The sequence below is a fragment of the Amblyomma americanum genome, chromosome 5 (genome assembly GCF_052857255.1).
Source record: "Amblyomma americanum isolate KBUSLIRL-KWMA chromosome 5, ASM5285725v1, whole genome shotgun sequence".
In the NCBI taxonomy this organism is placed as follows: Eukaryota; Metazoa; Arthropoda; class Arachnida; order Ixodida; family Ixodidae; genus Amblyomma; species Amblyomma americanum.
In genome coordinates this window covers 170263227-170279595 of record NC_135501.1, presented here as the reverse complement: position 1 = coordinate 170279595, position 16369 = coordinate 170263227, and the positions used below count along the sequence as shown (strand labels likewise).

At 44.4% G+C, this 16369-nt stretch overlaps 1 protein-coding gene across 1 annotated transcript; it reads left to right on the top strand.

The window, feature by feature from the left end:
* The first annotated feature begins 242 nt into the window (after positions 1–242).
* On the top strand, positions 243–12175 carry LOC144135267 (kunitz-type serine protease inhibitor Bt-KTI-like). Its single transcript, XM_077667993.1, has 3 exons — positions 243–355; positions 5686–5868; positions 11999–12175. Exons 1-3 carry the CDS (start codon positions 304–306, stop codon positions 12139–12141), a joined length of 378 nt encoding a protein of 125 aa, XP_077524119.1. The 5' UTR covers positions 243–303; the 3' UTR covers positions 12142–12175.
* Positions 12176–16369: the final 4194 nt, after the last annotated feature.

Below are 16369 nucleotides of genomic sequence, written 5' to 3'. Positions count from 1 at the left end.
AGCTGACGGCGCGCGAAACGGCACTTAGACGAGTTGAGCTGCAGGCCGGCATGACGAAAGAGGGAAAGAATCTGGGACAGGTCCACGAAGTGACACGAAAATGTGGTCGAAAAGACAATGACGCCATCGAGATAGCACAGGCAGGCGGATCACATAAAGCCTTGCAAAAGGGCATCTATAATGCGTTCGAATGTGGAAGGCGCGTTGCATAACACGAAAGGTACAATATAAAAGCATCGAAAGACAGCTGAATTCGTTAGTTCACCAGAAACCGCTCTAAAATAGCGACTTTCGATTGCTGCCATGGAAATCCGGAGCTGTGCTTATGTTCTTTTAATTCTGGCCACCGTCCACGGTGAGTGAGTTCGAGACAACAGCTTTTTTTTCTATCGGGTCTTTCTGTAGTCTCAGTTCTCCAGAGAAAGAGGCTTCAAAATTCTAACACTTATGAGCCTAGCATACCGCTATCACATGTTGCCAGAGAACCGTCACTCCAATGATAAGAAAAATAGGAAAAGGTTATCGTTATGGAGGAAAAACGCTAAGGCGCCCGTGTGCTGTGCGATGTCAGTGCACGTTAAAGATCCCCAGGTGGTCGAAATTATTCCGGAGCCCTCCACTACGGCACCAATTCTTCCTTTCTTCTTTCACTCCCTCCTATATCCCTTCCCATACGGCGCGGTTCAGGTGTCCAAAGATATATGAGACAGATACTGCGCCATTTCCTTTCCCCAAAAACCAATTATTAATTATTATTATTAGGTGAAGAGCGCTTTTTTTTCTCATCCTGATTCGCAGTTTCTATATTTGCCATGTTAAGAATGCTTCCTTGTCAAATGTGCAGCAGCTGGCCGGAAGGTGAAGCTCTTGTCATGTTAGATTTCATTAGATTAATTCCGATACAAAATAAAGCTACACCGCCTTTTATTAGCAGATATGTACATCGCTTCAGATATAATTTAAATTTCTATACTCATAGAAATTAAAATTTATATATATATATATATATATATATATATATATATATATATATATATATATATATATATATATATATATATATATATATATATGAAGGGAGCCAACACTCACCGAAACCAAGGTACATAGGGGAACGTTAATTTTTTTTTTAATGTGTTATGCTTATCAGTGGGATAATAATACTTAGATTAATAAATCGCTTAAAGAAAATTACTTATAAAGCAGCAGAAAAACAACCTTGCCGCCGGTGGGATCCGAACCCACGACCTCCGAATATCGCGTCCGGTGCTCTTACCAACTGAGCTACGGCGACGGCTGTCCAATCTGCTGCTCTCGTGGGTATTTATGTTTACTGGGTGTAAGCGAGCCTTGAGAGTGTTCACCAGCGCCACCCTCGACCATAGCGGCGGACGTAGCACGTCCTGTATTACCGCGAGCGTAACATAGAATGTCATCTAACGGGGAGGGTGGAAACTGTGCGAGAGCCCTCTTATACTACCTATGGCATCAAGACTGCCAGAACCGAGACGGGCCCCTCATTTCCTTTAACTTGTCTGCTAATAGCTTAACGAGGGTCTCGGTTCTGGCAGTCTTGATGCCATAGGTAGTATAAGAGGGCTCTCGCACAGTTTCCGCCCTCGCCGTTAGATGACATTCTACGTTACGCTCGCGGTATTACAGGACGTGCTACGTCCGCCGCTATGGTCGAGGGTGGCGCTGGTGAACACTCTCAAGGCTCGCTTACACCCAGTAAACATAAATACCCACGAGAGCAGCAGATTGGACAGCCGTCGCCGTAGCTCAGTTGGTAAGAGCACCGGACGCGATATTCGGAGGTCGTGGGTTCGGATCCCACCGGCGGCATGGTTGTTTTTTCTGCTGCTTGATAAGTAATTTTCTTTAAGCGATTTATTAATCTAACTATTATTATCCCACTGATAAGCATAACACATTAAAAAAAAAAAATTAACGTTCCCCTATGTACCTTGGTTTCGGTGACTGTTGGCTCCCTTCATAAATTTGTCAAACGGGCCCCTCATTTCGTTTAACTTGTCTGCTAATATATATATATATATATATATATATATATATATATATATATATATATATATATATATATATATATATATATATATATATATATATATATGAAGGAAGGTAACAGTAACCGAAACCAATGTGCATTGGAGAGAATGTTTCTATTTTTTATAATTTATTTAAAATTTTTAATTTTAATATTCATTTCTTTTTCTTCACTATCTATTTTAAAAAAATAGAAACATTCCCCTATGCACAATGGTTTCGGTTTCTGTTGGTTTCCTTCATATGTTTGTCAAAACGAACCCCTCATTTCCAATAACTTATGTGGTATATATATATATATATATATATATATATATATATATATATATATATATATATATATATATATATATATATATATATATATATATATATATATATATATATAAGATGTTACAACTATCAGACTCCAAGGGTACAGCACTTCACAATTGGCCGCCAGGTGCTAAAGGTGGTAAAGGAACATTTTCCTTAGGGCAGGTAGTGACCGCTGATCCAGATCATGAGAGAGAAATAACTAGAAGGATCAGAATGGGGTGGAGCGCATATGGCAGGCTCCCACAGATCATGAATGGCAGTTTTCCAGTATCCTTTAGGAGAAAAGAGTACAACAGATGTATCTTACCGGTACTCACCTACGGGGCAATAGCGGGGAGGCTAACGAAAAGGGTTCAGCTTAAGTTAAGGACAACACAGCGAGTTATGGAAACTAAAATGATGGGTGTAACGTTAAGAGACCAGAAGCGTGCATAGAGGATGGAGGGAACAAGCGTGGGTTAAAGACATCCTAGTCTAAATCAAGAGGAAGAAATAGGCTTGGGCTTGGCATGTATTGCGAAGGCAAGATAACCTCTGGTCCTTAAGGGTAACGGAGTGTATTCCAAGAGAAGGCAAGCGTAGCAGGCCGCAGCAGGAGGTTAGGGAGGCGGACGAAATTAAGAAGTTTGCAGGCATAGGTTGGGCGCGGCTGTCAAAGGACAGGGTTAATTGGAGAGATATTGGAGAGGCCTTTGCCCTGCAGTGGGTGTAGTCAGGCATATGATGATGATGGCGATGTTCATCATGCGTCATTATCGAGCGGTACCGGACTCTTGATGATGATGATGATGTGAGCTAAATACTCAAATTGTGACATTCCCTACGCTTCAAAGCGGCGGTGGTGGCATTGGGATACGAGTAGGCGGAAGGAGTTACTTTATGGGTATACTGATTTTTCGTAGAGTAAATATAATGTCAAAATTTAGCCTCTTAACCGAAAAATAATAAAGGGAAACTCTACTTACCTCTATCGCCCGCATTGTTTTGCGCCAATCAAAACCTCCATGCCCAAACACCCGGCTGCGGCACTGGGAAACGTGGCAGAACATATTAAAACACTGTAAAGGTTTTTGTACTTCATGGTAGGTTCCCTGTAAACATCTTTTACTGCTCATGTTCAGTCGTGAACAAATGATTACAAGATGCTGATCAGTGCAGAAAATATGATTTCACGGCGGATAATTAAGGAAGTCTATATCAATCATAGAAGAATGATTGGGCTTGCAAGCTCCCTCTTCTGAAACAAACTTACTGGCTAGTGCTGCAACGCGGGGAAATATTGTTTTCCATAAACTTTTTCAGCAATCCTGTCAACTTTTTTTCATGACTGCGTGCTAATTTTCCTTGGTCTCAGGCCTATAGCACACCGTAAATAACATATTTCTATGGTTATCTTGACTTCTTCTGCTAGTTGGCGACTAAATACGCAGACATTGGAGACACGCTACGGTGTTAGTTTTGTAAGTCTGCAGCTCAATGGTCACGACTACTAAGCACCACCGAGTCTGCGTGCAGTGGTAATAATAAGTGCGAAAATAACCGAGATGCAAACGTCTACTGTTTCCATGAGAACCATTCACAAGCACCGCAAACTGCCGTTAAACCATCATAGGAAACTGGCACACAACCTATTCAATACAAGAATGGCGTCGGACAGAATATTTCCTCGGACGCGTTAGGGGCCAGCCGAGCCGATAGTTTTGTTAGTAGGAGGTGAACTCAGGCATCATGTGTGACAATAGAATTAGGACACACGGGCTGCCATATATACTATCACAAAACGTGTGCCGCTTGGAGACTTAGGACCTATACGGCACGTTTTTCTCGCGTAATGCTTACTGTTTCCTAAAGTATGCGCACTCTTTTATTAGTATTATAAATTCTCTGCCATATGTGCTGTGAAGAAATTAAAGGCTCAGCATATATCTATGCGACATTAAAAGAGTGTAGATGAAGAAAGAGTGCTTTATTATCGAAGAATATGGAGCAGGAGGCGAAGTTAGAGCAAGAAGAAAGGAGACCTTTAAAGGAAATAATGTCGGCCATTGTTTAGGCTGTTTACCGTGTGCGTGTAAGCGCAGTTTAATATTTATTGAAAATCTCTCCGACAAACAAACCAAAACCTTGGAAGTGTGGCACCCCTGTATTTGCAAGCATTGTTAAGATTTTATTATCATAAATGGTGTATACTAGAATCTCAGTATTTAATGTCCGTAGGTAGCGGTAAAATCCGAAAATAAGTGTTTTATTACACGTGATCGGATCCCAACGAGGTGCTAATGCACTGCATTACGCTAGTGATCTCGTCGGAGGCTTGTAAGCGTCTGCTAGGCTTTTTGGTGTGTGTGTGTGTTGTAGCTCAGCATTAAGAACAAAATTTCAGTATATTATAGCATCCGACACACGCCGGATTCCTGTGGACGTCGTTTGCGGGTCAAGTCCTCGTTGGTACCAAACTGGCAGGACGTCCACCGCGACAGGGGTGCAGGAACAGATACGAAAGAGAAACAAACTCACTGAGGAACACATTGAAGAGCACATCGACTCGGCCTAAGGACGCCAAAGCAGCGTGCGCAGCTCAAGCTTCTGAAGTGACCAGAGGCGACCAAAATAAGCGCAACCGACCTGGAGGTCAAACCGATCAATTGTTACGATTCGGACCAGCCGCTATGCAATACTTTTTCCTTAAAGCTTGCTTCAAGATCATTTGCCATGGTTCTGGACACGTGTGCTTTCTGTTGGGGCGGAGGCGTGAACACCGCTGTCGTTCTTCAACGGCTGGGGCAGGCCGGCTGCACGCCGCTTACAAGTTAAGTTTGGAAGGCGGTCATGCGCATTACACGTTGGGCGCTTTCCCTGCACAAAATCCACTTAACTTTGTATCATCGTACTGCTTCTTCAATTTTGTGAGGAATTGCAGTTATGCAAAATTCTATCATCGAGATCAAACTGTTTCTTGCTATTGCTATAGTACTCCAAATAAGAAGATATTATTTCCGATTGCTCAACGTTTCTAGTTTTTCCTCGGCTAGCACCGTTTCAGTGACTCCGATTGTCTTGTGTGAGGAAAGGACGAAATGAACGGCAGCGCAACAAGGACACCAACGAGAAAGAGGCACCACATGTGCACACTACCAACTGGTAATGTGTGCATGTGGTGTCTCTTTGTTGTTGGTGTCCTAGTTGTGCCGCCGTTCATTTCATCATGCACCAACTCGCCCCCTAAGCCCGTTATTCGGAGAAAAGAACTTTTCACGGCAGCACAGATAATGTCTAGTTACCTTCACTAACACCTCATTTCAGGTACACCAGTAAACAATTCGTCCAGCTGCTCTTTGCCTCAAGAAAATGGCAGATGCAGAGGGCGATTTGAGAAGTGGCACTATAACTCTACCAATGATAGATGCTCAATGTTCATATATGGAGGATGCGACGGCAACGAAAACCGGTTTGAGAACTGCACGCTGTGCATGGAGTCATGTAGCAGTAAGTAGAACACTCTGTCTTCAACATGCCTCCTTTATATGTGCTTTGCCATTCGACGTTCAATCATACTGACGTCTTCTTGGAATTACTTCGCCGAAAGACGTCAACGCATATTCTGCGGTGACAGCAAAGCCTAAAGTGCTGCAAAAAAAGACCAGCTAAGATAAGTCTATCCTAACCTTGATGGAGCGAGAGCAGACACCTAACCGGGTAGTCACCTGTGAGACACCGAAGCCGAGCTGTGAGAAGCACTTACGGGTTGGTGAGATTTCAACGCCGACCGCACTGACTGCTTGCCCTAGTACAGTAGCAGATAGGGAACTTAAATCCAATCTCATTTAAAATGAACGCGAAGGAGTGCACATCTCTTGCGCGTAACTTGTTTTAAATATTGAACCCATTTTCATGAAAACCGCCCCAGAAGCGGTTGAGAGACTCGTCAATTAGTCGAAGTTCATTATTTTCAATTTTATCAGCAGGCAACGTAAAGGGAACAAAACCGGCTGCACGCTCCGGCAGCAGGTGCTGCTGTGAAGTTTAGGATTACTGCAGGCTGAAGCCCTGAGGCCAAATGCCTCGCCGACACCCCAGTTCTCCGTCGTTAAGCATAAATAGAACTGCTCTCGCTGCAAAAGAACAAAAAGTAACATTGCAAGATGGCCTGCCACGAAATGACTTCGACAGGTAGCCTAGATTTAAAGTTCAGACAATGAGATTTGCATCGAATACAAACCAACCGCCACCGTGGTTGAGTGGTTATGGCACTGGGCTGCTGGCCCGAAAGACGCGGGTTCGATCCCGCCGCGCCATTCGAATTTCGATGGAGGAGAAATTCTAGAGGCCCGGGTACTGTGCGATGTCATTTCACACTTAAGAACCCCAGGTGGTCGATATTTCCGGAGCCCTTCACTACGGCGTCTCTCATAGCCTGAGTCGCTTTGGAACATTAAACCCCCATACCCAAACCGAATACAAACCTTTGAATGCCACTTCACAATATTTTAAAAAATCTGAAATAAGCAGCTGTTTCCTTCTCTCCAGCACGACAAATCAGGAGCGCAGTGATCCAACTTTACTTGTTTGTTCAGTTGTCCATTTTCTTTAACGGGAATAAAGCTCTGTTCATGCACGGAAAATTTTAAACGGAACGTAACAAAGTTTACCGTGATCAACCCGCAAGCAAATATAGCTAAGAGGAATACATACTACGCAGACAAGAAATTATAGGACAAATGATAATACAGGGGCGCCGAGAAATTCATTGGTGTCATCAAGACAAAACGTCCATCTGAAAACTGGTTTCGTCTCGAAATTGTGACCGTGCTAAAAAGTATTTCCCGAAATTTGAAGCCTGAATCAATATTTTCTTGACCTTTATAGTTAACTACCCCGTGTGGTATGTACTGTCCCCCACAGATGTACGTACTTCCTGCTTTCCGAGAGAGATTCACCTAAGCCTGGCATTTTTCTGGCCTTGGTCATTATCACGTGCAGTGTAACTACAATATAATGCGGTGCAGCTGATTACTGAAATTTTTAGGTAGGGTAGCCATTAGTCAATTGGTTGTTGGGAAAAGGAAATGGCGCAGTATCTTCACATCTCGGCGGGCATCTGAATCGCGCCGAAAGGGAAGTGATAAAGGAGGGACTGAGAGAAGAAAGGAAGAAAGAGGTGCCGTAGTGAAGGGGTACGGAATAATTTCGACCACCAGGGGATCTTAAACGCGCAGTGGCATCGCCCAGCATACGGAAGTCTTTGCCTTTCACCTCGATCTAAACGCGGCCGCCGAAACCGGGTTTGAACGTAAGACATGTTTACATTGTGTCACAAGCTTATTTTCTTCGTACCTGAAGTGCCGGGCCTTGAGAGTTGAAAGTGGCGGCAATTATACGATTTTTACCGCTGAGTTTTCCGCCATCTGTACTGTCGTGAAGAACATGGTTGTACTATAGTTCTGTATATGCCGATGGCTCCAGTGCATTAATCTTGTAGGGAAGAATGTATAGCATCACTTTTTTTAAACATAGGGGAGAGAAAATGGCAGCGATATAAGTATGTCACCCAGCGAACACAATACACTGAAAATATCACCGTTAGAACAGTGGATCATTGTCTTTGCTTAGAGTGAAGATGAACAGGTTCTTGAAAATCTTTGAATTGACATTTTTTACCTCTTGCACGAATTATATAACAAGTTTTGTTCGTACTGTTAAAGACTGACTCCTTTAAATTGTTCATATGTATTTCAGCTCATTACTACTTGCTTTCCAGCGTTCACAAAATGCTTATTTAAAACAAACTAGTGTAGATGTACGTATTTTGGCTTCCTCGTGTAGAGTTCCCAACCACATATCAAGTCGCTGAGATACGTAAGGAAAAGTGAAGGTTACTAAAGTATTTAGGCTGGCTTGGTTACGCTCAGTGTTTTCATTGCAAAGCAGGCTGGTTTGACTCCTCCTAGGAAAATACAGCTTCAGCTGTCGCCTCAGGTGCTTGAATTAAAGCTTGAGCTGTGACCAAGAATAGCTTCATTTTTGTGTATCTTACAGTTCATTTTACATGCGTTCCAGAAATCTGAACTCTAAAAGAACGTTTTTCAAAGCTACCAGACTTAGGAAGCAGCAGTAGCAGCAGGGGGAAACGTTTAATTATTTAATCGAAAATAGTGTTTTACTGTGCATGAGGCGAGTATTTTGAAGAAAAGTAGGGATAAAAAAAAACCACGCTGTGGCATTTTTCGGTGTGTCAATGCTTCGGTTTCACACCGCGTATACATAATTAAATACGTGTTCCTTTCGCTAGCCTGAAACGCAGTAAAAAGAGTGGTTGCGCAGAGGCTGTGGTGTTTAACTATTTTGCCTAAGGCCGTTTATAGAATCCGTGAACCTTCGATGGCATTACAGTGAAGGTTAATACAAAAATATCAGAGTGTGGTGCAATTTGAATGAACTTTAAAAACCTGAGGTTGTCAAAATTATTCAGGAGGACTCCGCATGGGCATCCCTGATAAAGCAGGCGCCGTTTGCCGCCGTCGCGCTCGACGTAGCAGTCAAATTTTTAAGTTCTGTGCGAAAAATTAAAGGTTACTCTCAGTAACTTTCATTAGTCCATATCAAGAGCTTTACCAGAAATACTCTGCACAGCGGGGACTAATGTTTTTTAGTGATAGGAATTGTTGGTTTTTTTTAAGAAACAACACACGATTCCGGAAGTTGAAACGCCCAGTATGCTAAGAATAGGCTAGTCTCAATCAGTGAGCCGTGCTGAAAAGCTTATTAATTATTAATAGTATATGCATGCCTAATTTTTAAGCTCTTTTTTGTATGCTGTTCTATCGTATTGATTTTAATAATGGGTGCTTCAATCCAGAGAGGGTTTATGGGCTACACTTGTGTCATCCGTTGGTAGATGTCGGCGTTTCACATTGCATTTTTAACTTTACCATACTTACTTCAGTAGCTGTGTTGTTTTCACATAAAAAATCCCCCACTTTGGAATAGCAGAGGGCGGGTGCGTCCGTATCTATCTTCTATTTACCTTTTCTGTCAGTTTTTACTGCAATATTCCTCCCTACCTACTATAGGCTTCTATCAGCGCATTGCATCGCGACATAAGGTAAAGAAATCTGAAGCAGGTGAAGTGTCGTGGTCCACCGGGATTGATGCGCGTACAGTAGGAACCAAACTGTAATATTGTTTTTTGTTAGAGCAATAAAAACCCTCTTTTAACGACTTCCTTTCACAGTGAAGAGCCAGGGGCCACTAACCTAAGGCTATAGAAAAAAAACAAAGCAGGATTCGACTAGATTCGCTCTGTATGCATTGTACCTTACATCACGAGCCCCGTGATATTAAACTGGACGTAAGTTCCTTTGTGCACGTCGAAGCAGGTTGAGGTTAGCGGATTAATTAACCGATTGACTGAGGACCATGGTATTAAGAGGTCAGGTAGATGAGCTTATTAAAACACAACCACAGTCAACAACATAGCGGGAAACACCAAGGTAGTTACCCAAGTTTTCAACAAAAGGACTCGTCTTCGTCAGACGAAGACAATTCCTCTTATCAAAACGTTGGCTGAGCACCTTGAGGGCATCCTCCCTTGGTCACTTTGTTTCTATTGCAATTAACAGGGCAGTTTCTTTTTTTTTTGCTAACAAAGCAAAGTGGAGTTCTTGCGCTGATAATGTTTCAGAAAGCTTTGTGTCAGAAGTGCGTCTGACGACAACAAGTCGTCTTGTCGAAACATTGAAGAAGCGCCCTGAGGGCCCCCTCCATTGTTTTCTTTTTTGTGTTTCCAGTAACTGGCGAGCTTTTTTATTTCCCATCATGCTATGTGAACTCTTTGGCGAAAATGACTGGGAAAGTTTTTTGCAATAAACAAATGGAACCTACTATATATTTACAGCGTAAAATGTGGTAGAGCCTTATTTGCGGCTATGTTGTCTTCCACTGAAACTATTTGTTCACAGAAACCTAAAAAAAATAAAAGCAAACACGAATCCGCCACGGAACTGGCGGAAAAGCACTGAGCGTTGAGTTCAAAAAGGGCGGAAGCCAGGACGTTTAATCTTAATTAAATTAGGGGAGTCGGCCGCGCTGGACAAAAATTCGACGCTTCCAAGAATGATTGGAACGTGTTGATCGAGTTACTGCGGTAAAAAGATGAGTTCAGATTTCTCTTTAGTGCCCCTTTAAGCCCCGCCTTAAGTATATGACCCGAGAGCTCAAGTGGGATATATCCAGAATTGCCAATTTTCTACTTAACATTCCTGGATCACGGCGCGTCCTCATACCACTACAAGCGAAGTGGCGCAGCAGATAAGCGTTGCGACACTGCCTGTCAGGTAGCCGTCTTCATGACAGCCACCAGTAGGTAGTGTGCAACCGATGTTGCTCTACCCATGCAACCTCTCGCGGCCAATCATTAAACTCCCACCTGTCGCGGTGGCCAGTTTGCACAAAACCCGGGGGGCTTGTTGTGATCACGCCGCAGGGCTGCGTGACACAGGCAGCGCGCGACAACCTTCTCCCATTGGCTACGGCTGGCACGATGCTCCTCCGAACTAACCCGAGCTTACCCGAGTAACAATGGTAAGCTCGGGTTAGTTCGGAGCACAAGGCTCTTGTGCTCTTTCGCGTGTTCTGCCCTACACAAAAAATGTAACTTAAGATTTTTGCTCGGGGTTGGTACGTCTGAAGTAGTGCTTTCATACTAATATTTAGGATTTTTATGCAGCGTCATGCAAATCAATTTACTATGCTCCTCGCATGTTTTCATTAACATGATAAGTCTTTGAAAAGGACGCGGCACGCGCAGTGACTTCTGCCTCTTTCGAGGCAGTGGTCTATGCAGACCACTTCGCGACTACCCCCAAAAGCAGTCTGTATTCGGGTTACCTAATCAAATTAATCAAGACTAGGCTATTTTAGATGAGTATTCGATGCAGTGATTGGTAGGCCTGCTAAAGATAACAGGGACCCTAAGATGCAAGGCACCACAGCTAGCGACTTTTTTTCTTTTGTAAACCAGCGCGAACAACGTCGGACAAGAACAAGAAGGACACGTATCACGTCTTTTCCGACGTTGTTCGAGCTGTTTTACAAAAGATGCATATGTACCAACTCGCCAAACTGAGCGTTCTACTGCTAGTGATTTTTTTTTTCGACGAAAGACATGTTATTGGCTCGTTTCCTTCATAGCAGCAAGTACACCGCTGCTTCAGAATCCCAAGGTCCGGTGTAGAGAACACTCAAACACCTTGCTACGTAAATAAATTATTTACTGATAGGCGAAAGCTGGTAATCAGAGGCAGTAGTTAGATTTTGAAACTCAGTGGAAGAGCCAACGGTGGCATCAGCTCGAGCGCGTGTCTCGTGCACGGGCTAACAATGATGGCGGTAAAGCGATCGAAACCTCGCCTCTTTGTCTAAAGTACGTAGATAGATAGCTAGGTACGCTGGTCAGTCTTATTCCAAAACCTATGCAGAAACTTTAGCTGCGCATTAATCTTCTTTTGTACATAAGTCTTCTTTTATAGTAGAGAATGAAAGAATGCAACAATTTCCCGCGGTATTGACAGTTGAAGGCGTCGCCTAAATTGTCGTCTTCGTCTATTTCCCCATGCAGCAAACGAAAATCGAACAGAAATTTGCAAACTGCTTGAAAAAGAGGCTGACGAAGAGTACTTTTACGAATGGGACGAGAATACAGGCGGTGATGGCTACACCGCTCCGCCACGTGATGCATACTATGACGACGACGAAGAGTAAACATTTAATAAATGAAGACTCTCCTTATTTTCAACGTGCAGAAGCATGAAGTACTTCGATGGGCCCACTTGAGATGGCGTTAGACGCTGTTTCTCTTAAGTTATGTGTAAGAGTGCAAGACTCACTAGTCTGTTCTCACGCCGCTTCCGTAAGTGTGGGCTGTTGTGCAATAGATGCTCAACAAATGTTTGTTCTGGTGAAATCCTGCTTAAGTCAAGCGCTGAGCTGATCGTCCCAAAGCATGCTCGCTTCACTGTTCAGCGCCCGTCTTTTAATTGTCCAACGCCCACGCTTAGCCGGGCCAGCACGTCCCCACCGCTAATCATTCACCCCGATATCAGATAACAGGAGAGGTAGCGAGACGCAGCTATGAAGTCTTGTTGTTCGAGTGAGCGCACCACGAGAAGCCCTTATGCTGTCGGCGGTCGTACTGAAGCTTTGTACAGTCATGTACAGTACTCACGGATTGAAATAGGACATTCGGAGCGCTAGCCTTGCAGTGCCACGCAGGCATGTGGTAAACCACAGGCCGGCTGATTGGCTACTGGAAGGAACAATTCTGCTTTGTAGATGTTCTCCCTCTCACGCCATACCACAATGCACCACCTTGGTTCCATGAGCGTCTACGGGTGGCGCTCCATGAAGCGACGGCCACGCGCTCCGAATGTCCTATTTCAATCCGTGAGTACTGTACATATTGTATTAAAAGCCTTCTTTGTTTCCTCCTCCACTTTTGTTTGTATTTACGGTTGACCCGCCATTGCGTCGATGCCGCCCCTACTGCCAGCGAACTCTGCGCATTTTACCTGACGACCACAATGTCACAACACTAGTGACAGCGTTGGAATGTACCTGGCGCAACAAGATCAGGTAGCGCCACACTTCAAACGCGCCTGACTTTATGCCCTAGACAATGATGTCACCTCTATAGGCAATACGAGGTAAAAAAAGTTTTGTACATCACTGAAGCATTGCTCGGACTATTACACCAGATCAGGAAACGTACGAAAGAAGCCTGTTTCCGCACGAGCTCCCATAACACCCTATTCTGGCCACGAAACGTTACTTATGAACTGTACTACCACCTATGCCGAGCATAGAAGGGCTAAAACCTGTGGTCGCCATTCATAATGGGAATACTGAAATGTTTATAGGGTAGCATACCGGGTGCTGCCTAGTTAACCTCCCTACCTTTCCGTTTGACTTACTCTCTCGCTCTTGAGGAAGGGAGTAACTTTATTTAGCTAATCAAACATGCGGCATCATTGAGTTTAATAGGTGGTCGGAACTGCCGGAAAAAATACTACCTTCTGGCAAGGTACGTAGCTGAGTGATTTGGTCGGCTACAATCATTCAAGGAAAGCAGCGCTGCCGTACGACGGGCGAGGACAAGAAGCGCACATGACTACGCAGTAGTGTGAACTCCGTACCCCTCGCTCTTTGTCTGCCAAGGCTGGTTTTGTCATGATTGTATATTTTAGAAGCAAGTACTATCGGGGAACAAAATTGTCCAGGACGCGTGGGCTTCCACAAAAATATCGCTTAGCCACTTTTGTGTCTGACCATTCTGCTCTGGAAAGTGCACTTTACTTAAACATTAGTTCCGGAAGGTGAGACGACCTAGACGTTCCTCGAACAGTATACGGAGCGGTGTTTTGGGCCGCGCAAGATTGCGTACTAATATTACCTGCAGGCAGTGTTTTCTCAGCCGGGGTTAAAGATGTTTTTTAATAAATTCGACACAGAGTTATATATTCCTTGTCATTCAATCTTGTATTGAAACGCACAGCGTTTGGTCTTTTCAGAATTCAGCGGGAATGTCAGTTGAAAGTAAGCGCCTATCTGTGCCATCTTCTTGTGCTTGTCTGTGTTGGCGCTTATTCGTTACGTGTCATGCACCAACTAATCCAGCAAAACGTTCTGCTTCAATGACAATAAAAGTTCATTTTCCATAATCGTTTCAGTCCCCCGCCTAATCTTGTCTTCTGTGTTATAGTTGCTTGTAATACTTAAAAAAAACAGTGTCGTGTTATCTTTTGTACAAATTTTTGTATATTCATGTATGCTGACGCCACAGTCGCCTCTCACGGTCGCCTCGAAGAAGCGGCCGCGGCATCTGTTAATGCAGCCCTGGAGCTTTTATCCGCCTCCCTTTCATTGTTTTGATAGCAAGATTAGGTTTATATCGATATTATTATAATGAATAGTTTAGAGCTCAGCGACCATGTCAAGCTTACGACTGACATTTAGAGACCCATACGAGATCCTTGTCGAGAAGCGTGTGCGAGCCTCCAAACCAGATAAACGCAGATTCAAAACCCGAGCAGCAATTCCTTACGTTATAGTAGTAAGCGAAGCACTAGAGTATTTCCCAAGTACAATCTACGTGTCGCGCATATAGCTTCAATACATCGAAGCTAGTTGATTAACACGAAGTATCGCTTGCCCGGCGACATGCATCTTGGAGTGATATTCAGAATTCCATGCACTGACTGCAACTAGGTTTGCATCCGCGGAACCGGCAAGCTTCCAAAACGCCGGCAACAGCACGAACCTGACGTGTCGAACGGCAATCAATAACCGAACGCTGTTACTGAACACGCCAAAACTCTACATCATAACATCGACTGGTACAGCACCACCGTCATAGGTGAAGAGAAGAACGTGTCATTAAAACTGCTACATGAATCATGTATCAGTCAGGTAATCACTAACATTATGATTAGGACAAATCGAAATTTGTTGGCAATATACTTACTCTCATTACATCACGTACTACACATTTAAAAGACGACCGAACCTTGGCGACCTTCAGCGAACAAGGAACCCGGACGAGTTCCGAAAAATGTCAATCGCAACATTGATAGGGACAATCACCTTCAACACTTGTTCAATATCATCCCGTCCAGACGAACTTTCTCGAACACTAGACTATGTATTATTATTATTATTATTAATAATATTATTATTATTATTATTATTATTATTATTATTATTATTATTATTATTATTATTATTATTATTATTATTATTATTATTATTATTATTATTATTATTATTATTATTATTGTTGTTACGGGGATGTTACGGCGGTAAGTCTATATGGCGGCTGCTCTGAGAAGGCCAGCACTCAGCTCAGAACCGAGCGCCCAGCTACCAACTGTCAACGTCGTCGTCGTTCCGCGCACCGCCACTTCTTCGTTCATGATTCGTCCACTTGTAACACTATCACCCTCGGCTGAAGGCAACGTCCCGGTGCGTGTTAGGCGTGCGATGTCGATGGTGGGTGATAGGGCTTGAGGCGAGCTACATGAACGACTTCGGACTTCAGTGGAGCGGACGTCGACTTTGGGTGCAGCGGCGTGATTTCATACGTTACGTCGGTCACTGCCCTTAATACACGATAAGGACCTGTGTAGCGCGGCAGAAGTTTTTCACATAACCCCACACGACGGGATGGGAGCCACAGCAGGACGAGAGATCCGGCAGGGTATCGCACATCATGGTGCAGGCCATCGTAGCGGTGTTTTTGAGCCTCTTGGGAGGCGGAGAGCTTGTGTCGAGCAACCTGGCGGGCGGCGTCTGCTCGGGCGATAGCGTCACGCGCATATGTAGTGACAGGGCCAGCTGTGGGCAGCAGAGTGTCGAAGGGCAGTAAGGGGTCTCGTCCAAAGAGAAGGTAGAAGGGCGAGTAACCAGCGGTATCATGGCGCGAAGAGTTGTAGGCGAAGGTGACAAAAGGCAAGCTTATGTCCCAGTCCCGGTGGTCGTCGGATACGTACATGGCGAGCATGTCTGTCAGCGTGCGGTTGAGACGCTCCGTAAGGCCGTTCGTCTGAGGATGATAAGCAGTGGTGAACATGTGACGAACGGAGCACGAACGAAGGATTTCGTCAACAACTCGGGAAAGGAAGCAGCGGCCACGGTCGGTAAGGAGTTGACGGGGAGCGCCATGGTGTAATATGACGTCGTGCAGAAGGAAGTCAGCGACGTCAGTGGCGCAGCTGGTTGGAATGGCACGAGTGATCACGTACCGCGTGGCATAATCGGTGGCGACGGCAATCCACTTGTTCCCCGTGGAGGACTCCGGGAAGGGCCGAAGTAAATCTAGCCCAACACGAGAAAACGGGTCGGTCGGGATGGGGATCGGCTGCAGGTGTCCAGACGGCAGGACAGCGGGCTTCTTTCGGCGCTGACAGACGTCGCAAGCGGCGACGTAGCGTTGGAC

Bases quoted from the DNA above. Each gene is read 5' to 3' on its own strand.
- LOC144135267 (XM_077667993.1), top strand. From the start codon at position 304: ATGGAAATCCGGAGCTGTGCTTATGTTCTTTTAATTCTGGCCACCGTC. The intron at 356-5,685 runs GTGAGTGAGTTC...ACCTCATTTCAG, and splicing joins AATTCTGGCCACCGTCCACG to GTACACCAGTAAACAATTCG. The intron at 5,869-11,998 runs GTAAGTAGAACA...TTCCCCATGCAG, and splicing joins GTGCATGGAGTCATGTAGCA to CAAACGAAAATCGAACAGAA.